The 21796-nt window shown below is 39.3% G+C and overlaps 1 protein-coding gene across 1 annotated transcript in view; it reads right to left on the minus strand.

Annotated features, from left to right (window-relative positions):
* DCHS2 (dachsous cadherin-related 2) overlaps positions 1 to 21796 on the minus strand; it is a 238094-nt gene that overhangs the window by 86400 nt on the left and 129898 nt on the right. The window contains exon 3 of the mRNA XM_024198243.3: positions 20686 to 20917. Coding sequence (XP_024054011.2) covers positions 20686 to 20917 — 232 coding nt within the window. The remainder of the gene's footprint in view (positions 1 to 20685; positions 20918 to 21796) is intronic.

Raw genomic sequence — 21796 nt, forward strand, 5'->3', positions numbered from 1 at the left:
ATACAGAAAAAATGAATAATGAAGACACTGAGTTCATGGAATCCTACACCAAGTTTTAGCAAAATGTAAAATGGTCTCAGAGTGCACCCCAAAACTGGGAGAAGGGTGGAACTTAAATATGGCAGGAGGCAGACTAAGTGTTACATATTCCCTTATTGTGATTTCATAAATAGTAATGTAGATGCATTTGAAGTAACCATGCCAAATTCTGCTCTCAGTTACTCGGGTGTAAATCCAGAACAACTTCAGTGATTTCAGTGGAGTAACTCTGAACTTACAGCAGTATCAAGGAGACCAGAGTTTGACCAATAATAACATTAACAATTCTGGAAGTGAATTAGGGAAAATATAACTTTACTAATGGTAAGAGATTAATTCCACTTCACTAACAGGAAAGTTCATTCCACTTCAGAATGGCAACGACACTCTATTCACAAAACTTCCCAAGCAATACACCCAAACAAATACAAGCTAAAGCTACAAAACACAAGTCTGTGGGACCTATCGTGGACATCATGACAGCAATCACTCACTGGCTGATCATAGCTTAAGGGCAAGGCATCCTTAACTAGCAATTTATGAGATCTGCTGAACTGGCAAAATGTTATCAATTTACTGTTTTGCTTAAAGCAAAAGAAATAGCTGCTATAATTTCTGTCTCTGTGAAAGGGCAATGCAATGCCTTGTCCATAGCAGCTGTCTTTGGGAGCAGCATTCCTCAAAACAAATGCATTTTCAGCACTTAACTCAGATGAATGGGATCAATATCCCTAAATATATTTTATTCTGACTGCTTGACTAAGTCGTTATTACATGTATGAGGCCTTTGTTAATTCTCATATAGTCTACATAGAACTACAGAAACAACCTTTAACTTTAGCACCACTTCCAATGTAAAAGGCAGTAGCATGGGCATACCGTCTTCTTTTGGACTCCATGCTCCCTCCTTACACAGTCAAAACTCCTCTTGACTTTAAAGGGAGCTTTGTTTGAGTCAGGAGTTCAGAATCTCAGTAATAATGGTTATGTTTAAACATAACTCTCGCTAAGATGTTCATAGAGAACTAGAGTGATTCTCCAAAATCAATACTTGTAATTCTTCCATATTTAATATTGGCCACTTGTCCTTTACAAGTACAGGCAGGATTTCTGAATTAAGAAGCAACAACAAAAATAAACTGATTAACCCTTAAAGTGCACAGAGGTCTTTAGTGTACATGAAGTGAATGGAAATACCAAAAGATCCAGGGAAGTGCACTATATAGCATAGTATAACAGAGCAAGAAAGTACATCAGGACATGTTTGCTGTATCATAAATTGCATGCAGGTACATTTTGTGAGGCACAAGGCCAAATATCAAGTGGCTTTGACCATCTAAGACATGGAATAATGGCACAGTAATTATGTTTTAGAATGCTTTAGTGCTGTTGATATGGATAGCTGGTTTTAATTTTAAAAATGTTTTAAATGTATATATCAAGTGTTATATATCATATTCTGTACTATTCTGCCTTAATTATTGGTTTTAGTGGTATTCATGAAACTCAGAAAAAGTCATAAGTCTATTTCAGTTCAACTCTGATTCTCGTTTACATTTAAGGCCCTTTACATTTCTCAGGCAGCATAAAGGGGTCTTAGTGTAAATGAGATTCAGCCCTTTTTTAGTCAAGCAACAGAATTCCTCCCAAGTCATCTGATAATTGTTTTCACACATAACTGAATGAAGGATGGGAGATATCAAATGCCCATGGTATCCTGCTTTGACACTGGCTGTTTAAATGATAGTTGGCCAATTTTATTTATTTATTTTGGGACATTTTAGAGTTTCTTCCCTTATCCCCTTTTTGGAGGAATTCTACGTTACCTCAATATCTTACCTATTTTTCTTTGGTCACAGTTAATTTAAAAGTCTACATTAGGAGCAAGAGATGATCACAGGCAAGGGGGAAACCTATAAATCTAGCATATATCAATATCCAGATTATGCTGTTTAAAGATGTCTCCCTACAATGAACGCACATCAGCAGAACCAAAAACAAATTCCTGTCTTTAGTCTATGTATTATTTGATAAATGATAAATGACTTGGTTAAAAATTATTTTCCTCCAATCTAACTCTCTTTCTCTTTGCCTTCCTCTTGTCCGTTTTGTCCTCCTCCTTCTTCTTTGTTTTTAATCTCTTTCTTCTTTTTCCGCCAACATGACCATTATATTTACATCAGTGGATAAGGCAGTCTCACTTCTGCTACTGGACACTGGTTTGGTAGCACTTGCTCCAGTTTCTATATGAAACTGCACTTTGATTTTTCTCTCTGCCCCATCGCTCTGTCACTTTGAGACTCTTAGGAGGAAGCAAGAGTGTGCTATTTTTATTCATGACTATTTGTCCTCCTTTTTCCTCTCATGTTTTGAGAATGATTGATCAATAGGTAGAAGGAAACCCATTTCTGCCTGTCTGTCCTTAAATAAGTACAATTTTGAACAAGAAAACTGATAGTCAAATTTAAGATTTTTTTAGGACATTGTTCATTGAGATTAAATATGAGTTTATTAAGGATAAGTCTGCTAAAATGCCAGAGTAGTAGTAAGTGTATAAAGTTCCTCAAATGACTCAACCAATGTAGCAGAGTAAATATGGACAGAGTTCTACATATGAATAGACTTCTACTAGGAAGATGTCCATATCCCAGGGCCCTTTGTGGAAACCAGTGGAGGCAATAAGACCTCTGGCAATTCAGTAAAATAGATTTTTTTAAGCTAAGCACTGTTTTCATAATTTTCTGACTCTCAAGACAGATATATTAGGAAAGATATCAGGAGTTCAAGATTGACACTATCTCAATCTGGTGGTGTTCTTCATCAAATAGAGTGGAAATTATATTAAAGTCACACCACATTAGGAGGATTAAATATGACATATTTGCTTGAAAAGGAGCATCAAATGGAATCACTAATTTGGAACAATGCATTCTTAAGTAGAAGAATGGAAAATACCTAAAATTGCTATAAATATTCAAATTTACATTTAGTAAACTTTCCAATTATACTGTCAGTACATTATAATAAACTGTCTCTTGACATAATTAAAATATATTCTAAAGCATGCTCAAAATTAAGGAAGAATGTTTTCTACTAGTAACAGAAGACACTTATTCCAGTGTGACAAACCACAGCACAATTCAGCAAAGATACAGATGGATTCAGAATCTATTGTTGCTCAGTTTCTAACCCATTACCACATGCCATTTCTAAGAAGCAGCCTTCTTCTCTTTTGACTTCTTTTATGCTTTCTGACCATGACTATATTTTACAATTAGTGAGACAGCTCAGCAAAATGTTATTTCAGGGACATAAAACTTTTGGCATTTCCTGAAGTAATTCAAGCAACTGTAGCTTGAAAGAAAAGGTCTTCATTTTTCCCTCCAGAGGTTAAATGTATAAACATGGATTTTAATTTTTTCTAACATTGTCACTGTCAGCTCACATGGAATGATCAAGTGTATATATTTTACAATTTTGACCAACTCACTACTGGGTATTTTTGTGTGGAATAAGCCAAAGAATAGTTTAAAAGTCTCTTTCATTTTAGATACCGTTAGCTGTAAATGAAGAGTGAAAAGGTTCTGGAGAAAGTGCTAAATTTTGAAATTTCTGCTCTTTAAGGAATAAATTGTGACTTTAGTACATCCCTGAGCAAAGGGTGGTACACAAGTTGCTCCACTCCAGGAGCACTGAAAGGATTTTGTGAGAGAAATGCCTCAGAATCAGAATTTCTCCTCTGCTGCTCTATACCAGCAGCAAATTATAGCACACCTCATGCCAACTCAGCTGTACTGGCTAGAAGATAGAGGAGATGAACTCCAGGTTCTGCCCATTCCCTAGTCTCCTCCCCTCCCTCACCTGCTCCAGGGGAAGGAGAAGTAAATGAGTATACAGTGTTCACTTACTTCTATCCACCCGGACCAAAGGTCTGGGTAGCACATACAAGGATGCATCAAGGCAGGTGGTGAATTCTCCATCTCCTGAAGTCTTCAGATCAAGACTGGATGCCTTTTTGAAAGATATGTTTTCATCATGATGAAGTTCTATGGCCTGTGTCATACAGGCAGTCAGACTAGATAATCTGATGAATCTGTTAATGAACATAAGGGCAGTTCTTACTCTAGCCCTAGGTTTGGTTATATGTGTTTTTCTCTTTCTCTCTGCCCTTATAAAACTGAACACTAGCTCTGAGGTTAGACAGCTATAGTAATGAACTGACACTTACTTAATTATGGGTGTGTCATAGATCACAGGAGCTGTGCTAAGCCCCAGCTTTTAAACAGTCCCTTGTGTAAACCCCTTCAGTGTGGCAGGCCCCTAAGGGGTTCCACTCTTCCTTTAGGGTAGGCCAATTGGCCACTTTTCCAGGATTGAGCCTCTGGGCTCCAGACCTCCTTTTACACACTAAGAGCTCTGCCCAGTGAGTCCAATGGAGATCGGGCTCCAGTTCAGTAACTTTTTGCTATCTTCAGGATTTGATGCATTTCTGCAAGTAGTTGTAATGATACCAGGCAGGCTTTTCGAAACAGAGTAGGGTTTATTACTCAACTGGAAACACAGAGAAGCAAAGATTAAGACATAGTTCATACTGGCCAACCCAGGGCTCCCTTGAGTCATGGTGCTGACAGAACCATCTTGGCTTCTTTCTCTGTCCCTTTGTCCTTCAGTCTCAGATGAGCTCCTGTCTTTCTCCAAAGGGCAGCTCTTACCCTAGTCTCCTGGCATCTCTCGGTCCATTGTCCTCCTGCAGACACATGCTGAAGTCACATATTCTGCCTGCCAGAGTTTCCTGTTGTTAGATGTCAACTGTTCAGTCCTTTTGGGATTCTCCTTTGATATGGGTGGGTTTTAGCCAGTCCTTTAATGACCCGTTCATATCAACCCGACAGTTACATGACACAAATACCTTGTGCTCCTGCTCTGCCCCAAGCGTAGCTTTTTAACCCTTTTCCACTTTGTCACAGGGTGGAATGTTGTTCTATATTTTTCCACTCTCTCCTTTTCTGTCATTAAGAAAATACAGCAGCTTATTATTACTACTACTACAGGCATTTGTTGTTTAGAACTCATGGATTCAGTTGTAAAAATTTTTTTTTAAAAGGGAACACATTTTGCTGCTATTTTACAGAATATATCCTTCCACTATGAAAAACAGTTCCAAGAAGAAAGGCTTATGATGGAAAGCGAATGGAGCAGTGGTTAGACAACTCCTCTGGAGGAAACGTTTTATTGCAACGGAAGTTCCCAGCAGGGACCACACAGATAAAAGTGTGGTTCTACTTTGAGACATTATTATGTAGAAATGGCACCTTCTTACTTATAGATTGGCTCCCAGTGTGTATGGAAAGTCGTATCTTCTGCTTCTAATAAATTTTACTACCTTTTGCTCCTGTTAGCTCAGCAGAGTTAACACAGGTACAGGTCAGTGAGCTGGATTCTATTCTGGCTCACAAGTGATCAAAAGATCACAAGTTCCAGTTGCAGGGCTAAATCTTGACCCCACTTATGCCTATACAAACCTATTCTCTTTAATGGGTTTGCACAACTGTAATTGAAGACAGAAATCCAGACTGTAGAAACTATTGTTAGTGACAATACATAGCCCAGAAAGAAAACCACTTCACTGTCACATCTTAGATGCAATCTGGAGGGCTGGCAGCTAGAGAAGTCATATTTCTACATGTAAATGTAGAAGAATTGAGAGAGGAACAAAATAAATATAGATCTTCATGATACCATTTCTATAGAATGACTTTTCAGCATATGAGCACACATTAATGGGGAACGTTACAGAACCTAGTTTGGGGCTAGATTGTGCCTTTTAGGCACAGCTCTGTTTCAGGGGCAGTAAAGAGCGCTGATAGTATTTTTCCTCAGGAGTTCCCTGTGCCTGGGGAGAGTGCAAAGAGATTTAAGAGATGCAGCATAACTGTGATGGTTGATACTGAGCAAAATCATGGCCCTACCTGCTCTCTGTCCCTCTACATCCTTCCTCTCTCTCTGCTGAAGGGGACTAATTAGCAAGAAGTCCCTGTGCTGCCCTCAGTGTTGGCACTGTAATTCTATCAGGTCTTTACACAGGCCACATAAGTTAGGGTGAAGCTTCTTACTTCCTCCCCCACAATGTGAACCCACATAAGGGATAGGCAGAATCTAGCCCTTCGGGACAGGTCACTCTTGTGACAATTACATAGCATTCATTATGGGCCTGATACTGCTGTTCTTACTCCTGTTGAGCAGCACCTTACTCCACAGGTAGTCTCACTGGTTCAGTGGAATTACTATGGAGTAAAGTACTACTCAACGGGAGAAAGGGTGGGAGAATAAGGCCCTACATAATTATTCTCTTTAAGGTATTACTTGGGTCTTATTCCTCACCATAATTTTGTGTTCCATTCCTTTTGGACACCAAATATGCTATGAGAATGCTATGGAGGTAGATTTCAAAAGCAGGCCAACAGCCAAGAGCACATTCTATATGGCAGAAATACACTGATTTATTAATGAATTTCTATATATTTCTCCTGGTTACTGCTTTGGACAGTCATCCTAATTCTCCATGGGCTCTTCAAGTAATCAGATTAAAAATCTCAGACTAGAACCATGTATTAAAGCCAGACAAGAGTAAGGGACGGTGTGGTCCAGGGAGTACCCTTGCTTCAGGAGAAAGTATTTTGCTACAGCCCTTTTCAACATAGAGCATTGACTCCCTCTTTGCACCCCTTCTGGCTGATGCATTGGGAGGGAATGATGAATCAGAGCCATAGCTTTGCCCACTTGCTCATCGGGTGGGAGATGTCAGGTGTGCAACCCCTGCTCTCCACCTTTCCCACACCCGCATGGCTATGTAGCCTGAGTCCTTTGGTCATTGTTTACAGCTGCAAACTGCCATGTTTTTGGAACTAGCAACCTCTTTCTCTTGAAAAATTAATCTTTTTTTTTTAAACAAACTAGCAAAAAAAGAAGAAATACTATAGTATCAATGCCCTTACAAAATCTTGGTCCCTGGCCAACAATTATTACCATTTAAGCTTTCAGCTATCGATAGCTAAGTATTTGTTTATCACTAGTCATCCACTGAAAAAGCAAAGACAGAAATTGAGCTAATCTAACTGAACCAACATATTGTATTGTGTTTATAACTATACTTAATTATTCAATTAGCTTGCTATTTTTTTCTCTTTGCTCACAGAACTAAAAAGTAAGTTTAGAACAAGCAAATAACCATGAGAAGAGTAAGATCAATGATTATTTAGTAGCAATCTTTCACATGAAATTGACTGCCATGGTGGCTTTAACGTCAGGCAGTATTTCTGTAGAGAATTCTTGGACTGATCTACTGACAAGAACTGACACCCAACTCAGACAGTAGGCAGATGGCAAAAATGGTATGTATAGTTCATTACCCAAATTCACCTTCAAATCTGGCAGCTGACCCCATTACTTGATACTATGTAGGTCAATGCTCATCTCCAATGACCTATTCAGAGTATATTTTAACCTATCAGCAGTGAGGCTTAAGTACAGCTTTGGCTCTTACATGTGACAGAGCAGTTACTATGGTAGAGAAATTAGATAGTAAAAATGTGCAGAACAAGCAAACAGGAGGAGATTCCTTGACAGAAGATAGCATGTAGTAGATGGGATCCTGTGTCTAACATCAAGAGTATAGTTGCAGAGGTGGAGGAGGAGGATGGCCCTTTATCTCACTTCTAGTTCATCTTCTCATTGCCTATTTTTGCTCTTTTATAATCTTTGAAAAATCAAATTTAGGTTCCAGGTTTATCATTTCTTCTGTATTCAAAATGCATCTGTTTTATTGAAGCTATTTTCTTGACAGCAACCATAACACAACATTCCAAAATACAGTTTATAAAGAACTAGTTTAATAACTGTCAGGAAATAAAAGCTTTCTTGGGGGCATTTACAATTTTGTTTACATTCTATTTGCTATAACAGAAACAGCTCTAGCTTGAAAGAATTAGGTTAATAAAGCTTGGCACTGAGGCCCTTTGCCCGCTGGCAGGACTATTTCACCACAAGTTTGAAAGGTCTATGTATTCTGCTGCTGCTGTTGTACCATGCAATCCTTTACATACCAATTTCCAGTTAATAGTTTCCTTCCTAAACCTACACCCCTATATGGAGAAAGCTTCCTACAGCCCCTTCTGCCTAGATTCTTGTACTAAAATTACATTTCCTTTCTATCAAAAAAGCAAATACACATATGGAAAATATCTAGATGTATAAAATTGTAGGTTTTGCCACAATAGGTGCTTAATTTATGGAAATCTGTATCAAAATATATTGTGCTATGATAATCATTCAAAATAAAAAAATATGAAACTAGGGATAGAGAATATGTCATTCAGATCTGACTAGTCTGGCACTCTGCATTCAAAAGGGGCCAGTACTTGGACACTTAAAAAAGGAGGTAATACCACCTATAATACACGTAGCCTAATCAGCAGGCAGATTATTCCTTCAAGCATGCAATTATTATTTTAGCTTCCAGGGTTACAAATATTAGTGAGCCAGATATTATTAATCAATACACAATACATTAACATTCTGGTGGTACAAAGTACTCCAGTGTGTAAGCCTTTCAAGCAAGGCAAGAATGGGGGTAATACGGTACCATTCAGGCACAAATTTGTATTATGAGTGATATGGAGCTGTACCTCCTGCCTCCTAGAACAACCCTGCTGCGATACTCCTGGGGATGCACTAGAGGGAGAGGGAGTTTGGTCTCTGCCTACTCTCTGACTCATTTAGGGAGCCATATGCCTCTGGGGCAAGCATTTCCTGCACTTCTTTGAGCACTGGGATTTGGCTGCGCTTTTATTAGGCTATGTGGGGCCAGGGAAGGATGTCTCCTTGTACCTTTCCTACTCCCAGTTCATCTGGACAATGGCCAGTCACAATCTGATACCAGAGGACTGGAACTTTAAAACATCCGGCTGTGTATCTGTTCACGCTTCAGTTAGCTTTCTGAATTTGGGTTTTGAGCCTATTGTAAGCCATGTGTGTGTTATAAGACATCCCTGAACTAGAGCCTGATTACCAAGTGCAATGGTAAGTCATTTCTGTGCTAGGCTCCAGCCAATCCACAAACCAGGAGCTGGTCTGGTGTCTGTTGTCTCAGAGAAGGCAGATAAGCCTCACCAAAGAAACAGCAGCTCAGTCTGCCCAATGTCACTTCATAGCTTGCCATTCTTCCCTGCCTGAGGGATGACAGACTCCATAGGCCTTAGCCTGCTCCACCCCTGCTCCAACTGCAACCTTGCTCCCAGTCCTACTCCAGCCCTGCCCTTGCTCCCAGCCCCACCATTGCTTTGTTCTGAACCTGCTTTTGACGCCTGACTCTGACCACTGGCACCAGTTCCTGGCCTGGCTGCCACTGCATCGACCAATAGGCATGACTGCTACTGCTCCATCCATTAGGCCTGACCCTCCATGTCTCACTTTCTGTCACCTATTCACTAAACACTCTCTGAATTCCACCAAAATTTTCTCTTCCACAAACTTGTATAAGTACTTAAAAGTGAGGAAAACTAAACACTAGCATTTAAATGTAACTGTTTCACAGAAGTATTGTAATTCCCTCACACAAGATTTGCATACTTCATGACATCACAATCATTTAGCAGAGATTTTCAATTGCTGGTTCAAAGTCTGATTGAATTTGCATGTTTACTTTACAGTGGCAGTTGTTTATTTTGGAGATTGCAAATGTTTGCAAACAGGAAATGTTTCTAATTTGTCTTATTAAAGTCAGTGGGCCAAATTAATCGGATTTTATAAAAAAATTGTGTAATCTGATCTCAGTTGGGTCTTCCAGTGAGAGCTCCTGCAGTGGGGGTCAAAATCATCTTACTCTATAAATCTGGGAGAACTGATACTGCAGTACTCGTCTCTCTCTCTCTCTCTCTCTCTCACACACACACACACACACACTCACACACGGTGGGCGGCATTAAAAAAATCAAAAGCTAGACCAAAAAACACTATATATATATATATATATATTTAATCTTATGATTTAGGGGCATCTAACTCATGATTTTTGAATTTTTGGGTTGGGCAATACTGAGGATATATGGACTGCTTAAGTGTACTTTCCTTCTTGTGGACTATATAGCTCCATAAAACTGTCCTTTAATATGGTGCCTACAAAAAACAAACAAACTTGACAACTGTTAAGCAGCTGGAATGCTGAAACGGCTGCTTATCATGCTGCCCAGTATCTTCTCAGACTTATCTAGTACCCGTCTGACAGTGTCCATCGGATGTCTCTTGCTGTATAATCAGACTGTAAGTTCTTTGAGGCAGAGACTGTCTTTGTATTATGTGTATGCACAGTAACGAGCACAATGAGGCACTGATTGTGATTTGGGCTCCCAGGTGCTACAGCAATACAAATAAATAAATTAAAAAATAATATGATGTAATGGATTATTACTGTTTTCTCCCTACTGCACCTTTACATTTCTAAAGAAGTCTGACTCTGCCAGCAAGAACAGCTGTCATTTTGTGAGGTAGAGTAATGCAGAATGTTGCAGAAGAGACTCAAAATGCAGTCTCATGGAGATATACTTCTGCTCCCTTAATCTAACATAGAAGTAATTCAGGCTGTTCCCTGTGTATGGAAAAAATTAGACAATAACACTTCTACACAAGGCTTGAACAGGCAACTAAAAACTCAAAGCACATGACAATGGAGTGTGCTGGAATCCAGGCTAATGATGAACTGCAAATCTCCCAGAGAGGCATACTGCTCTCCTATGTAGTTCCATAGCAAGGAAACAGTCATATGTGTTTTCAAAGACAACACAGAGCCTTTTGAGATAACCTATATGGCTCCTGGACTGCCAAAGCATTTTACCTGGTCAGCAAGACATTAGAATTCAAACAGAGCTTTCTGATTACTTAACTTATTGAATTTCTCCAAGAGCATCTCTGTTTAATCAACAATCTTTTCAGTAAAAGAGTTTTGTGAGCTGGCAGGCTCACAGATGTTAAAACAGCTCTCAGCACTCAACCTGACAAAAACTACACTGCCATGGTAACCAGAGACAATCTTTTTTAGGCACAGAGACAGACACTGAAGCAGAAGCCCAATGAGAGTGGGCTTCTTTGCTCTTCCCCTTCATAGAGGGCACTACAGAGCATTCTACATATCATCCTGAGCCTCAAACTGATCTGCTCTGCTGCCTACTATGCTCATCTGTAGCAGTCTGACATAGTGGAAGAATTTTCCAAATATTCTTTGGTGTAACTTGCTGCTTTCAGTCACAATGAGTTAGTGCTCCCTCCTTTCCCAGAGCTGACAGACACATCTGGGGAGCCCTTGCTTCTGAAAGGTGCCAGTCAACCATTCACAAAATGGTAAAAACTGGAAAACACTCTTCAGGGCTCTCTGGGTCTATAAAATTGGCTCTGGAGCACAATAGTTAATGTGAAATTTTGATCTATCGTATGTTGATTAGGAGGATTAGTCCAATATTAGCAGACTGGAAGAAAGAAGAAAGCAAAACTTCTGTAGTATGTAGTAGTTGGATTATGTTCTAGTTGCCTATATATTATCTATGGGAGAAGCATGTTGAGTGATGGTATTTTACTGCTTGTTAAGTGCAGTTTTTTATGTTTTTTGTACAAGCAGTTTTTGATCTACTTTTTCCTCTTTTTGCTGCTGTCAAGCCATGTAAGCAGCTTCGTGTAGACCAAACAGCAGTGGCAGTGGAATGGAGTGGGGGTGTGCCCTTCTGCCATCTGGTAAAATTTTGTAATTCATAGATGTGACATCCAGTGAACTACAAGATATTTTGTAAAACATTTTGCAGTGTGTTGCAGTACAATGCATTACAAACGCACACATCACCCGACCATCACAAATACAGGGTCTTCGGCACAAGGCTTTAGTAATTTTTCTCCACATATTTGGTTGATTCTATTGCATTTTAGTGATCTTGAATGAAAATAGAACCATGTACAACGAGGGCTGGCACAGTGTATATTTTTTTCATGCTGTTCTGCTAACCCAATCTGTTCCTATGGCCTAATCCTGGGTCCTTACTGTTCCCAGTCTTAGTCTTCTCCATAGCTGAGACTGCCAATCAAATTCATTTTTATTAAATTCTGTGGCAGTCTTGTGATGGAGATACATATCCACTAATGACTAAGTGAAGCCGCCCACCCAGTCTTCTGCTATGACCTAACACAGACTTAGGTCTTCAGAGGTGAAAGCTTAACGTGCTAACCCATTGTCATATACAGTCCCATGATTTTCAGTGTTCTACATATGCTACCAATTACTTATGCAAAATAGGGGAAAGAGGCATTGAAGGGGTTGTACTAAAAAATGTGGCCTTAGAACGTTCCAAAATAAATCATTCCTAATTTTAAATCTGTCTTTACTCAAGCGAACCCCTTCATGTGTGTAGCAATTTTATTTTATTGCATACCATGTAGAAATGCCAGGAGTAGTTTAAAAATTAAGCGGACTAATCTTTCCTATAATAAATTATAGTATGAAAACATCATTAGCAGCCATAAAAAGCTTTATTCTTTTTAAAAGAAGTACACACCCCAGTTTTACTTTGATGTAGTCTACAATCTGGTATGTATTAAACACTATGTAATAATTAGGGTTACGCGAAAATCAGAATTTATGTCCCACAGCAACTTCTGATATTCCAACATTTGTTTTCATTCTGAATTTGGATGAAAAGTCGAGAAAAAAATTTTTGGTAAAAAATTTGGTATCAAAAATTTTCAATTAAAAATGTCAAAATATTTCACTTCAACATTATTGATTGAAACAAAACTTTTTGACACTCTCCAATTGAAACATTTTATTCTGGTGTGTGGAACCAAATCTAAATGTTTCATTTTGAGTCAGTTTGACATTAAACTGTATTGCCTAAGGTGCTGCAGTAATTCATGGAAGTTGCAGTTCAAGTGCTTCATGCCTTTATTCTTTCTTATGAACTGGCTCCTTGGCTGGACTACATCTCCCATGATGCACCAGAGCAATGTTACTCACATGTTTCACCATGTGGCTGAGTTAGAGGGAATACCACAGTACACCATGAGGGAGGTGGTCAAAACCAAGGAGCGCAAACCATAGAAGAGAATGAGGGAGTGAAGTACCTGAACTCCAACACCTATGGACTTAGGCAGATGCAGTGTATGTCATACTGGCCAAAAATAAGCTAGTTCATTTCAATTTTCCCAGTGGAATTTTTTTTTTGTAAAAATCAAAATTTTCCCACGAAAAATGCCAATTTTGCATTTTACATTGAAAAGTCATTTTGATGAAAAATTCCCAACCAGCATTAGTAATACTACTTGTCTGCTGTTTTTAACATGTATCTTCTCTGAATTGAGTAGATGGAAGAAATAAGTCCTTCTGATAAAAGGGCCAAAGCCCACTGAAATCAACAGACACTCAAAGACCAGTGAAAGCAGTTCTGGTAAAACTTAATGGTCTAGAGGATGAAGATTACCTCATGTTGAGAATACAACACTATAAAAAAGAAAACAAACTGTTGACTGCGTGCTTTAACTCAGCTCTCATGATCCAGGTCATGCATGTAGTGTAGTTGTAGCCATGTTGGTGCCAGGATATTAGAGAGAAAAGATGAATGAGGTAATATCTTCTATTGGACCAACTTCTGCTGGTGAGGGAGACAAGCTTGTCTCTCTCACCAACAGAAATTGGTCCAATAAAAGATATTACTTCACCCACCTTGTCTCTCTATGATTCAGATCAGACATTTCATGATAGTCAATGAATGTGTGCGTTCAAGAACAAGGAGAGAGCACTTGTGTGAAGAGTCAGACCACAGACCAAGTTCTGCAATTCAACATGATGATGTCAGACTGGGCCAAAATAATTTTCAAAACATATTTCGCAGACTTGAGATAGTCTCCTCAAATCAGGGCTATCTTGAAAAAACTGAGGTGATAATCCTAGGTCTTTCTACAGCTCTCAGGTAGGATATTTACAAGACTAAAGGATGAACTCTATGTCCATGGGTGAAAAATAAAAGTCAACCAAAGAAGAAACAATGTGTGTGTTCCATCAGCTATCCCAGAAATAATGCTGCTGTTGTGACAAAAAGATGATAAATCGAGGAGTCAATGTCATTTTTTTCGAGTTACTGCTGCCTAGGTTTACTGTCATGTTACAGTTGCATCTTAAGGCCCACAACTTCTAATTTCTTGTTCAACCATGCCTATAAATATTCTATACCTTCGTGACACTGACAGACCAGCTCAGGCCAAAGCCATAGGCCAATTCACTTGTGTGTGAATATCAAAGGAGTTACATGTATTAGTAGATATTCAGGCCAAGTCACTTGTGTTAGTAGAGATCAAAGGAGATGTTAATTGTATTGTTTTCACCTATCTATATCCTGTTGTTTACTATTACATTACATTTACATTGCATATACCCCCTGAAATTATGTTTACATTATGTATGCCCCTGTAATTAGATAACCCTAGATTAAAGTGTGTGTTAGTATGAGAATGAGTTCAGGTGTTCAATTCATGGAAACTAGAGAAATACCCTATTGTTTGTGATCACAAACATTTGTGTTTATGTATAACCCTGTAACTAAATTACTCAAAGAAATCTTGTGAAATGCTAATGAAGGATTTAAGGACTGTAACAGGAAATGCTAATTTCGAAGCAGGTGGTCATGGAGTGAGTAAAAACATTTGTCGCATTGTTATCTGTAAGAAGAAGCTATAAAATGGATTTAAAGGAATGATCCTTTATCTCTGGGCTGTTTGGATTCTAACATGGTGGAATAACTGAACAGAAGATCCTCAGACTTATTCTGGGTAGGACTGAAAAGACTTTTGGGAAACTGGCAGATTACTACACCTCTGCTATCATTTTGGACTTACGAACTTTGATTCACCTGTTAATGTATTTTACCTGCTTTAACCTCTCAATATCTCTAATTTCTTTTTCTTAGCTAATAAACCTATAGTTAGAGTTTAGTATAGAATGTGGTGCCTTCGTTGTCTTTGGTGTAAGAGCTGGAATACCAATTGATCTGGGGTAAGTGACTAATCTCCTGGGACTGGGAGCAATCTGATGTGGTGTGATTTTTGGTTTATGTGACCATTATCACTAAGTCCAGTTTGTCTGGGTGGCAAGATGGAGAGCCTAAGGGGACTGTCTATGACTCCATGATAAAGCTGGTACAGTGATCCAGGAATGCACATTTGTTACTACCTTGATGAAATCTAATTATAGAACCTACCACCGGTTTGGGCCTCTGTCCTGTTTTCTGAAAGGCTGACCTGAGATTGGCACTCACAGTAGTGAGTCACTCCAGACAGCATGACACCTTCAGGTAAAGTATTGTTAACCATTAATGGGGAAAACAGATAAAGACAGCTTAAACAACATACTAGCCTGCATAGTTCTTCAGTATGCTTTGCTCCAGGCAATTAACCAGTGCTGCTCACAGAGCAAATAGCACAGATCAGAGGTTCTCAAACTGTGGTCCGAGCTCCACTCAGGTGGTCTGCGGATAGTTCCCTCTAAGGTGCGTGCCTGGATGGCCACACACAAGAGAATGAAGGGCCACCCACCTAATTAGTGGAGCCGCGGAGGCGTGGCTTCACTAATTAGGTGCCTGGACACTGGAGAAGACGCACATGTAAGGTGAGGTGAGAAGAGGGGGTGGGGGAATTTGGGATGTGCAGGGCTGCGGCAGCCAGAGAAAGAGAAGACTTTTCCCAGCTCCAGGGCTGCGGCTGCTGGGGAGAGACCCCCCTCCTTCCCAGCTCCAGCTCAGGGGCTGCCACGGCGGGGGGAGAGAGGGAGAGACACCCCCCTCCGTCTCAGCCCCAGCTCAGGGGCTGCTGCAGTGGGGGAGAGATATTTTAATATGAGTTGTGTGCTTTTATTTGTAGAACAAAAAAACTTAATTTTTTTTTATATAGCGCTTTTATTCAAAGCGCTTTACAATAGTTAGCTAATGGTACAAATAACATTTGAAAAGATCATTAAGTGGTCCGCAAAAAACAAAAAAAGTTTGAGAACCACTGGCATAGATAACATGGATCATGCAGGTACCCAGGAAAGTAAAACATAAAAGTGAACTAAGGTGGATTTTGCGCCACCAATAGAAATAAATTATAATAAAACAGGCATAGAGCATAGAACTGGTAACCAATCACACACCAAAATGGTTTTCTAGCTACATGCAATCTTCAAATGATTTACTTTTGGAACAATCTATCTTCAGCCAAATGAAAAATGGCTAATCCTAATATCTACATACAGAGAAGCACAATAAATGTAATTTACAAGTTTCTAAAAGAATATTCTAAATGATGGAGAATCTAAAAAATAAAAAAAAGCACATAAATGCCACTGATCCTGTCTTTTAAAATTCCACTAATCCTTGTACTGGAATATGTATCCATGTCTGTCCGTCCAATGAAAAGCTCTTTTTTCCATTGAACTGATCTAGAAGAACCACACAATGAACCTGAACCAGAGCCCACTGAAATAAATGGTAGTTTCCCATTGACTTCAATAGGTTTTGGATCAGGCCCAACCTCATAATATCTAGATGTCAAAACTGGTTGTTTATTTTTAAATCTCCTGCTGCTGACCAACTGCTACGACCAAATTAAGAAAAACAGTAAAAGAACTAAAAAAGGAGCCACCGTGGCTTAACAACCATGTAAAAGAAGCAGTGAGAGATAAAAAGACTTCCTTTAAAAAGTGGAAGTCAAATCCTAGTGAGGCAAATAGAAAGGAGCATAAACACTGCCAAATTAAGTGCAAGAATGTAATAAGAAAAGCCAAAGAGGAGTTTGAAGAATGGCTAGCCAAAGGTAATAACAAAATGTTTTTTAAGTACATCAGAAGCAGGAAGCCTGCTAAACAACCAGTGCGGCCCCTTGATGATCGAGATACATTCGAAGAAGTGGGTTGTAGCCCACGAAAGCTTATGCTCTAATAAATTTGTTAGTCTCTAAGGTGCCACAAGTACTCCTGTTCTTTTTTGGAGATACAAAAGGAGCACTTAAAGACGATAAAGTCATTGCGGAGAAACTAAATGGATTCTTTGCTTCAGTCTTCACGGCTGAGGATATTAGGGAGATTCCCAAACCTGAGCCAGCTTTTGTAGGTGATAAATCTGAGGAACTGTCACAGATTGAAGTGTCACTAGAGGAGGTTTTGGAATTAATTGATAAACTTAACATTAACAAGTCACCGGGACCAGATGGCATTCACCCAAGAGTTCTGAAAGAACTCAAATGTGAAGTTGCGGAACTATTAACTAAGGTTTGTAACCTGTCCTTTAAATCGGCTTCTGTACCCAATGACTGGAAGTTAGCTAATGTAACACCAATATTTAAAGGGCTCACTGTTGGTAGACAGGATACTGGGCTAGATGGACCTTTGGTCTGACCCAGTACGGCCGTTCTTATGTTCTTATGACCAACAGATCATGAAGATTTTTTACTGTGAACACAGTTTGCTTACTGTGCAAAGCTTACAGTTTTGGTAATACAGTCATATAGTTTCCTTAGCAAAGCCATAGTTGGCAGGAAGTGATATTCAACAAGCAGGTGGTTTTTGTGTGTGTGTGTGTGTGTTTTTTGTTATCCATTTCTTTTTTTATTCAGAAAGTGGAAAGAAAATTTTATTTTTTGGCGAGTGCTACAAATCCTGAATACAGCAATTTGAGATTGCCCCTGAGCTGAGCTACAATAACACACAAACATACATTCTGGATACTGTCAAATAAAAATCTCATTTGGCCTGGAGAATAGCTTCATCTGGTACATGAGTTTTGTTATATTACTATAATTCTCAGCTAGTAAAAAATGCGTTTTTTGTAATGTCTTTTCCTAAAACTGAAAATACCATTCTCTGTCCCATGTACATATCAAAAGAAGCCAAACTATTTAAGGACTAACAAAATAAGTCAAAAAGACTCAGTTAACTAACTATCTTGCCTGATCCCTGAACACATTTCCAACAATTACAGTTATCACTTAGAAATTAAGAAATTGATTAGTAAAATAAATTCACATGCAACTTCTAACCCCAACCTCCATTACCATACCACATTGTCATCTCCCTAATCCCTTCTTTGCAAGTGAAAAAAGCAAATGAGATGGGACTTGCCATGACACAAATCCACAATATTGTACAATGTACAATCCACAGATGGTGGCTTCAAGGGAAAGTCCACAGTGAAGGCTAAAAAAAGGACCTCCCTGAAGTATGTTTTCAAATAGCTCATGAGAGAGGAGAGATTATAGAAGTTTGCAGCCCACCTGTTCTCAATATACAATTTCTATTTCTGATAGTCTCTGTTCATCTCCTTCTCCCCGTGAAACTGGGCCAATGCAATCCACATGGCAGCTGGAGTAAGTCTCCTTACAACCTCTTGAGAGAAGAACAGCAGGGACACTCGATGTTCTCAGTGAATCCCTCCAATATCAGAAGCAGAGAAGAGATTCTTACAGAAAGGGAAAATCCTAAATGGCAACTGGTCATCTTCCTGCCTCTCAGAAAACAAGGAAGAGGAGGAACTCAGTCTCTGGGCTGTCACAGAGCAAGACATAGAATTTGCTTCCAATTCTTAATACTGATCAACTTCCATAGCTACTTAACCCAGAAAGATTGCAGAGCTTCTGGGAAGTAGCCTGACAGTCACAAGGGCTATTGTCACTTAGATATAGCCAACAGTCTAGAAACTATTTCAGCTCACCATTACTTAATTATACGCACTGCTGCAGCTAGACATGAAAAAAAGGCAAAAGGAAAAAGGGTATCCTTTACCAAAAAGGACACATCAGCATTAATATTAATAGGTTAAAATAAAACACAGCCGGATATCATGAATTATCCATGAGATCTGATTATATGCAATCAGATTCCAAGTGCTATAAGGTTGGGAATAGTGTCTTCAACCCAAATGGTTTTTCATTTATAAGTGCCAGGAATAATGACCTCAGGTTATTTCATTATTAATTTGGTCTCTGTTTGATAAAATACCATGATAGTTCCACAAGATATTGATGACTCAAGTGTTCCTCATGATTAAAGATGACATTTACAAATCACCCAAACTGGAAAAATCAGGCCAAAGGGCCACAATTCAAGGGAGAAGAACCCTTTAAAGAAAGGCATACTGCAAAGCCAATTCTTCTTGAGTAACCTACAGGGGCTCTCTCTGACAAGGCCACTGATGCAGTTTTGAAACAATCAGTTAAATGACTGTGGAGATCCAGTTCCCTGATTATTGATTGACCTATATATTTTTGGCATCAGTTATGCCCTAGAGGGACTGATTTGACAGGCAGTTAAGGTCCATGGTAAAAGTAAATTATGAAATAGCCAAGATAAGCGGGCCAACTTCCTAAGAAGATTAGTTTCTTCTGTTCATCAGAATATTTTAGGTGTTAGGTCACAGGATGCAAATAGGCAGCATTTTGAGAGAACAGAGTATTTCCTTATGATGATTTCCATGCCAAACAGCTAATACACACACACATATCACAACACAGCAAAATTATTAAAACATATGAAATAATCCCCTATATCAAAATTAATTAATCTTAAATGACAGACTATCAGGAAATAATACTGACGATCAGGATATATTCCTAGTAGTATACGTATACTAGATTTCAAGTTGAACTGTAGTTCTGGTTTAGTTCCCAAATATTAAAAGCCAAATATTGAAAGTCTGGTGTACTTTGGGCATTGGTTATGCCCCTGGTATTTAATCCAGTAGGCACTGGAGAGTTTCCCAGGATAACAAAAAAACCAGCAGGGACTGCTGTTTGGGCAGTGCTAAAGGAGCGAGTTCTGTGAAGGCAAGGTGCATTAAAGACTCTTAGAAGTAGTTCATCCTGACTTGCTTTGACCCTATCAAAATGCCCTCTTGCCTTGGCTTACACTCCTAGTGTGACTCAGGGCCCCCAGGTGTGGGATCCAGACCTCTCCCTCAAGCCTGAAGTCAGAATGGGGGAGGTCAGGTCAGGAAGTAAGGAGCAGGAAAGGATACTCATGAAGCTGACAGTGGAGTCACACAGAGACATAGAACTAGAGACTGGTGGGTAGCATGAGACTATCAGCATGCTGGGAAATTTGTTGTGGCACACTTTGGAAGGCTATAAGGAAGGGTCTTATTTGATAGAAGTCCTGGAGGGAACAGAAATCTAGAAGAGGAGGCTCCTTGTTGGTGGGGAGGGGAGACTAACTATCCCCCAATAAAACGCACGCAAGATAAGTCTTTAGTGTTCTAAGCGTTAACATATGTATAAAGTAATTAATGCACAACTGATGCATGGCCAAAATTCTCTAGTTTCCAATTTAAAATGCTAGAGAAATGACATCAGCTGCTTGTCATTCCACTTCCCGTGACATACATTCTAGAGCTCTATTTATTCCAGTAGATGCAAAGGTCATTTAACATTTGCTCACAACCCCACCCCCCAGAAACAAAGAAAATATCTTGCACATATGCCACAGGGCCTAAATTTCGATTTTATGACTTGACTCTAAACAAAGAAACTAAATTTCAAAGAAAAAGTGTGACATGGTGTGTCTTATAATTTCTGTGTCACACATGCATACTGTACCTGAAGAAGTATCCACTGTGAAAAGGGAAGAAAACTCTCCTGGAACCAGCTCATATGTCACAACTCCATATATCCCTGAATCCCTGTCTGTGGCAACGACATTGATGATCTCTGTTCCTGGGTGCGTATGACTACTGATGCTTGTCACATAGCTGGCAGGGTCGAAAATAGGTTGATTATCGTTAATGTCTTCTATCTCAATACGAACAAAAGCCTGGGCACTTAGCCCACCCTGTTGAATAAACCAGAACAAAGTAAAAATCAAAGTCAGTTACAGTTAACCAAATATATGCCTCAAGGCATTGCTAGAATATAAAACAATCTACAATGAAATTGAACAAAAACATTTGTTAAAAGTAACTATGTAAAGGGCACCAATAAAAGCCAGAAAATTGAGTTTAAGGAGTTAACAGTATATTTAATGCAGCTCCACCGTGCTAGCTACTGCAGTAAACAAAGGGATCTATTCTCCCATGAAGGAACATGAGGTTTAAGTACAAAACTTGTTAACTCTAACAAGAGTTATCCATGTAAATCCCTTGTACTTCTTGGCACATAGGATTTCATAGTCATCACCTATTGTGCTTTCTGTGGCTTCACAGATAAAGGTCAGGCCCTTTTTCTTCAAGAACAAATGCCTCTAGCACTTGAACGAAATGAGAATCTCCGCTAGTTGTATTAGCATTAGGGCCCCATTTCCTCTACAGACTAGCTTCTAGAGGGCAACACACAGTTCTGACAAGCCATCCAGTACACATATATATACATACACACACACACACACAAGCCCTTGGGTACTCAGAGGCACAATGGGATTGAATTCTGTAGCAGCAACCTCTATATTCCATTCCCTACGTTCCATGGCAACATTAATTTAGTCTACCGACATGAAATACTATCCATTCCCATTTCCCACACAAACACACACAACTATGGCTCATAATTTTACATCAGTGAATATTTTTTAACTAATATACAATTACTTTTGAGCATAGCTTTTTTTTTTCCTATACTTTCCCGGAAGCCTGACCCCCACTCCCGGGCCTTGGGCCCCCTTTCCCACCCGGGCCCCCGGGGGGGGCGGGGGGAGAGGAGGAGGGTAAGCCTTGCA

Source organism: Terrapene carolina, unplaced genomic scaffold, assembly GCF_002925995.2.
Source record: "Terrapene carolina triunguis isolate 2854851 unplaced genomic scaffold, T_m_triunguis-2.0 Scaffold66, whole genome shotgun sequence".
NCBI classification, from domain to species: Eukaryota; Metazoa; Chordata; order Testudines; family Emydidae; genus Terrapene; species Terrapene triunguis.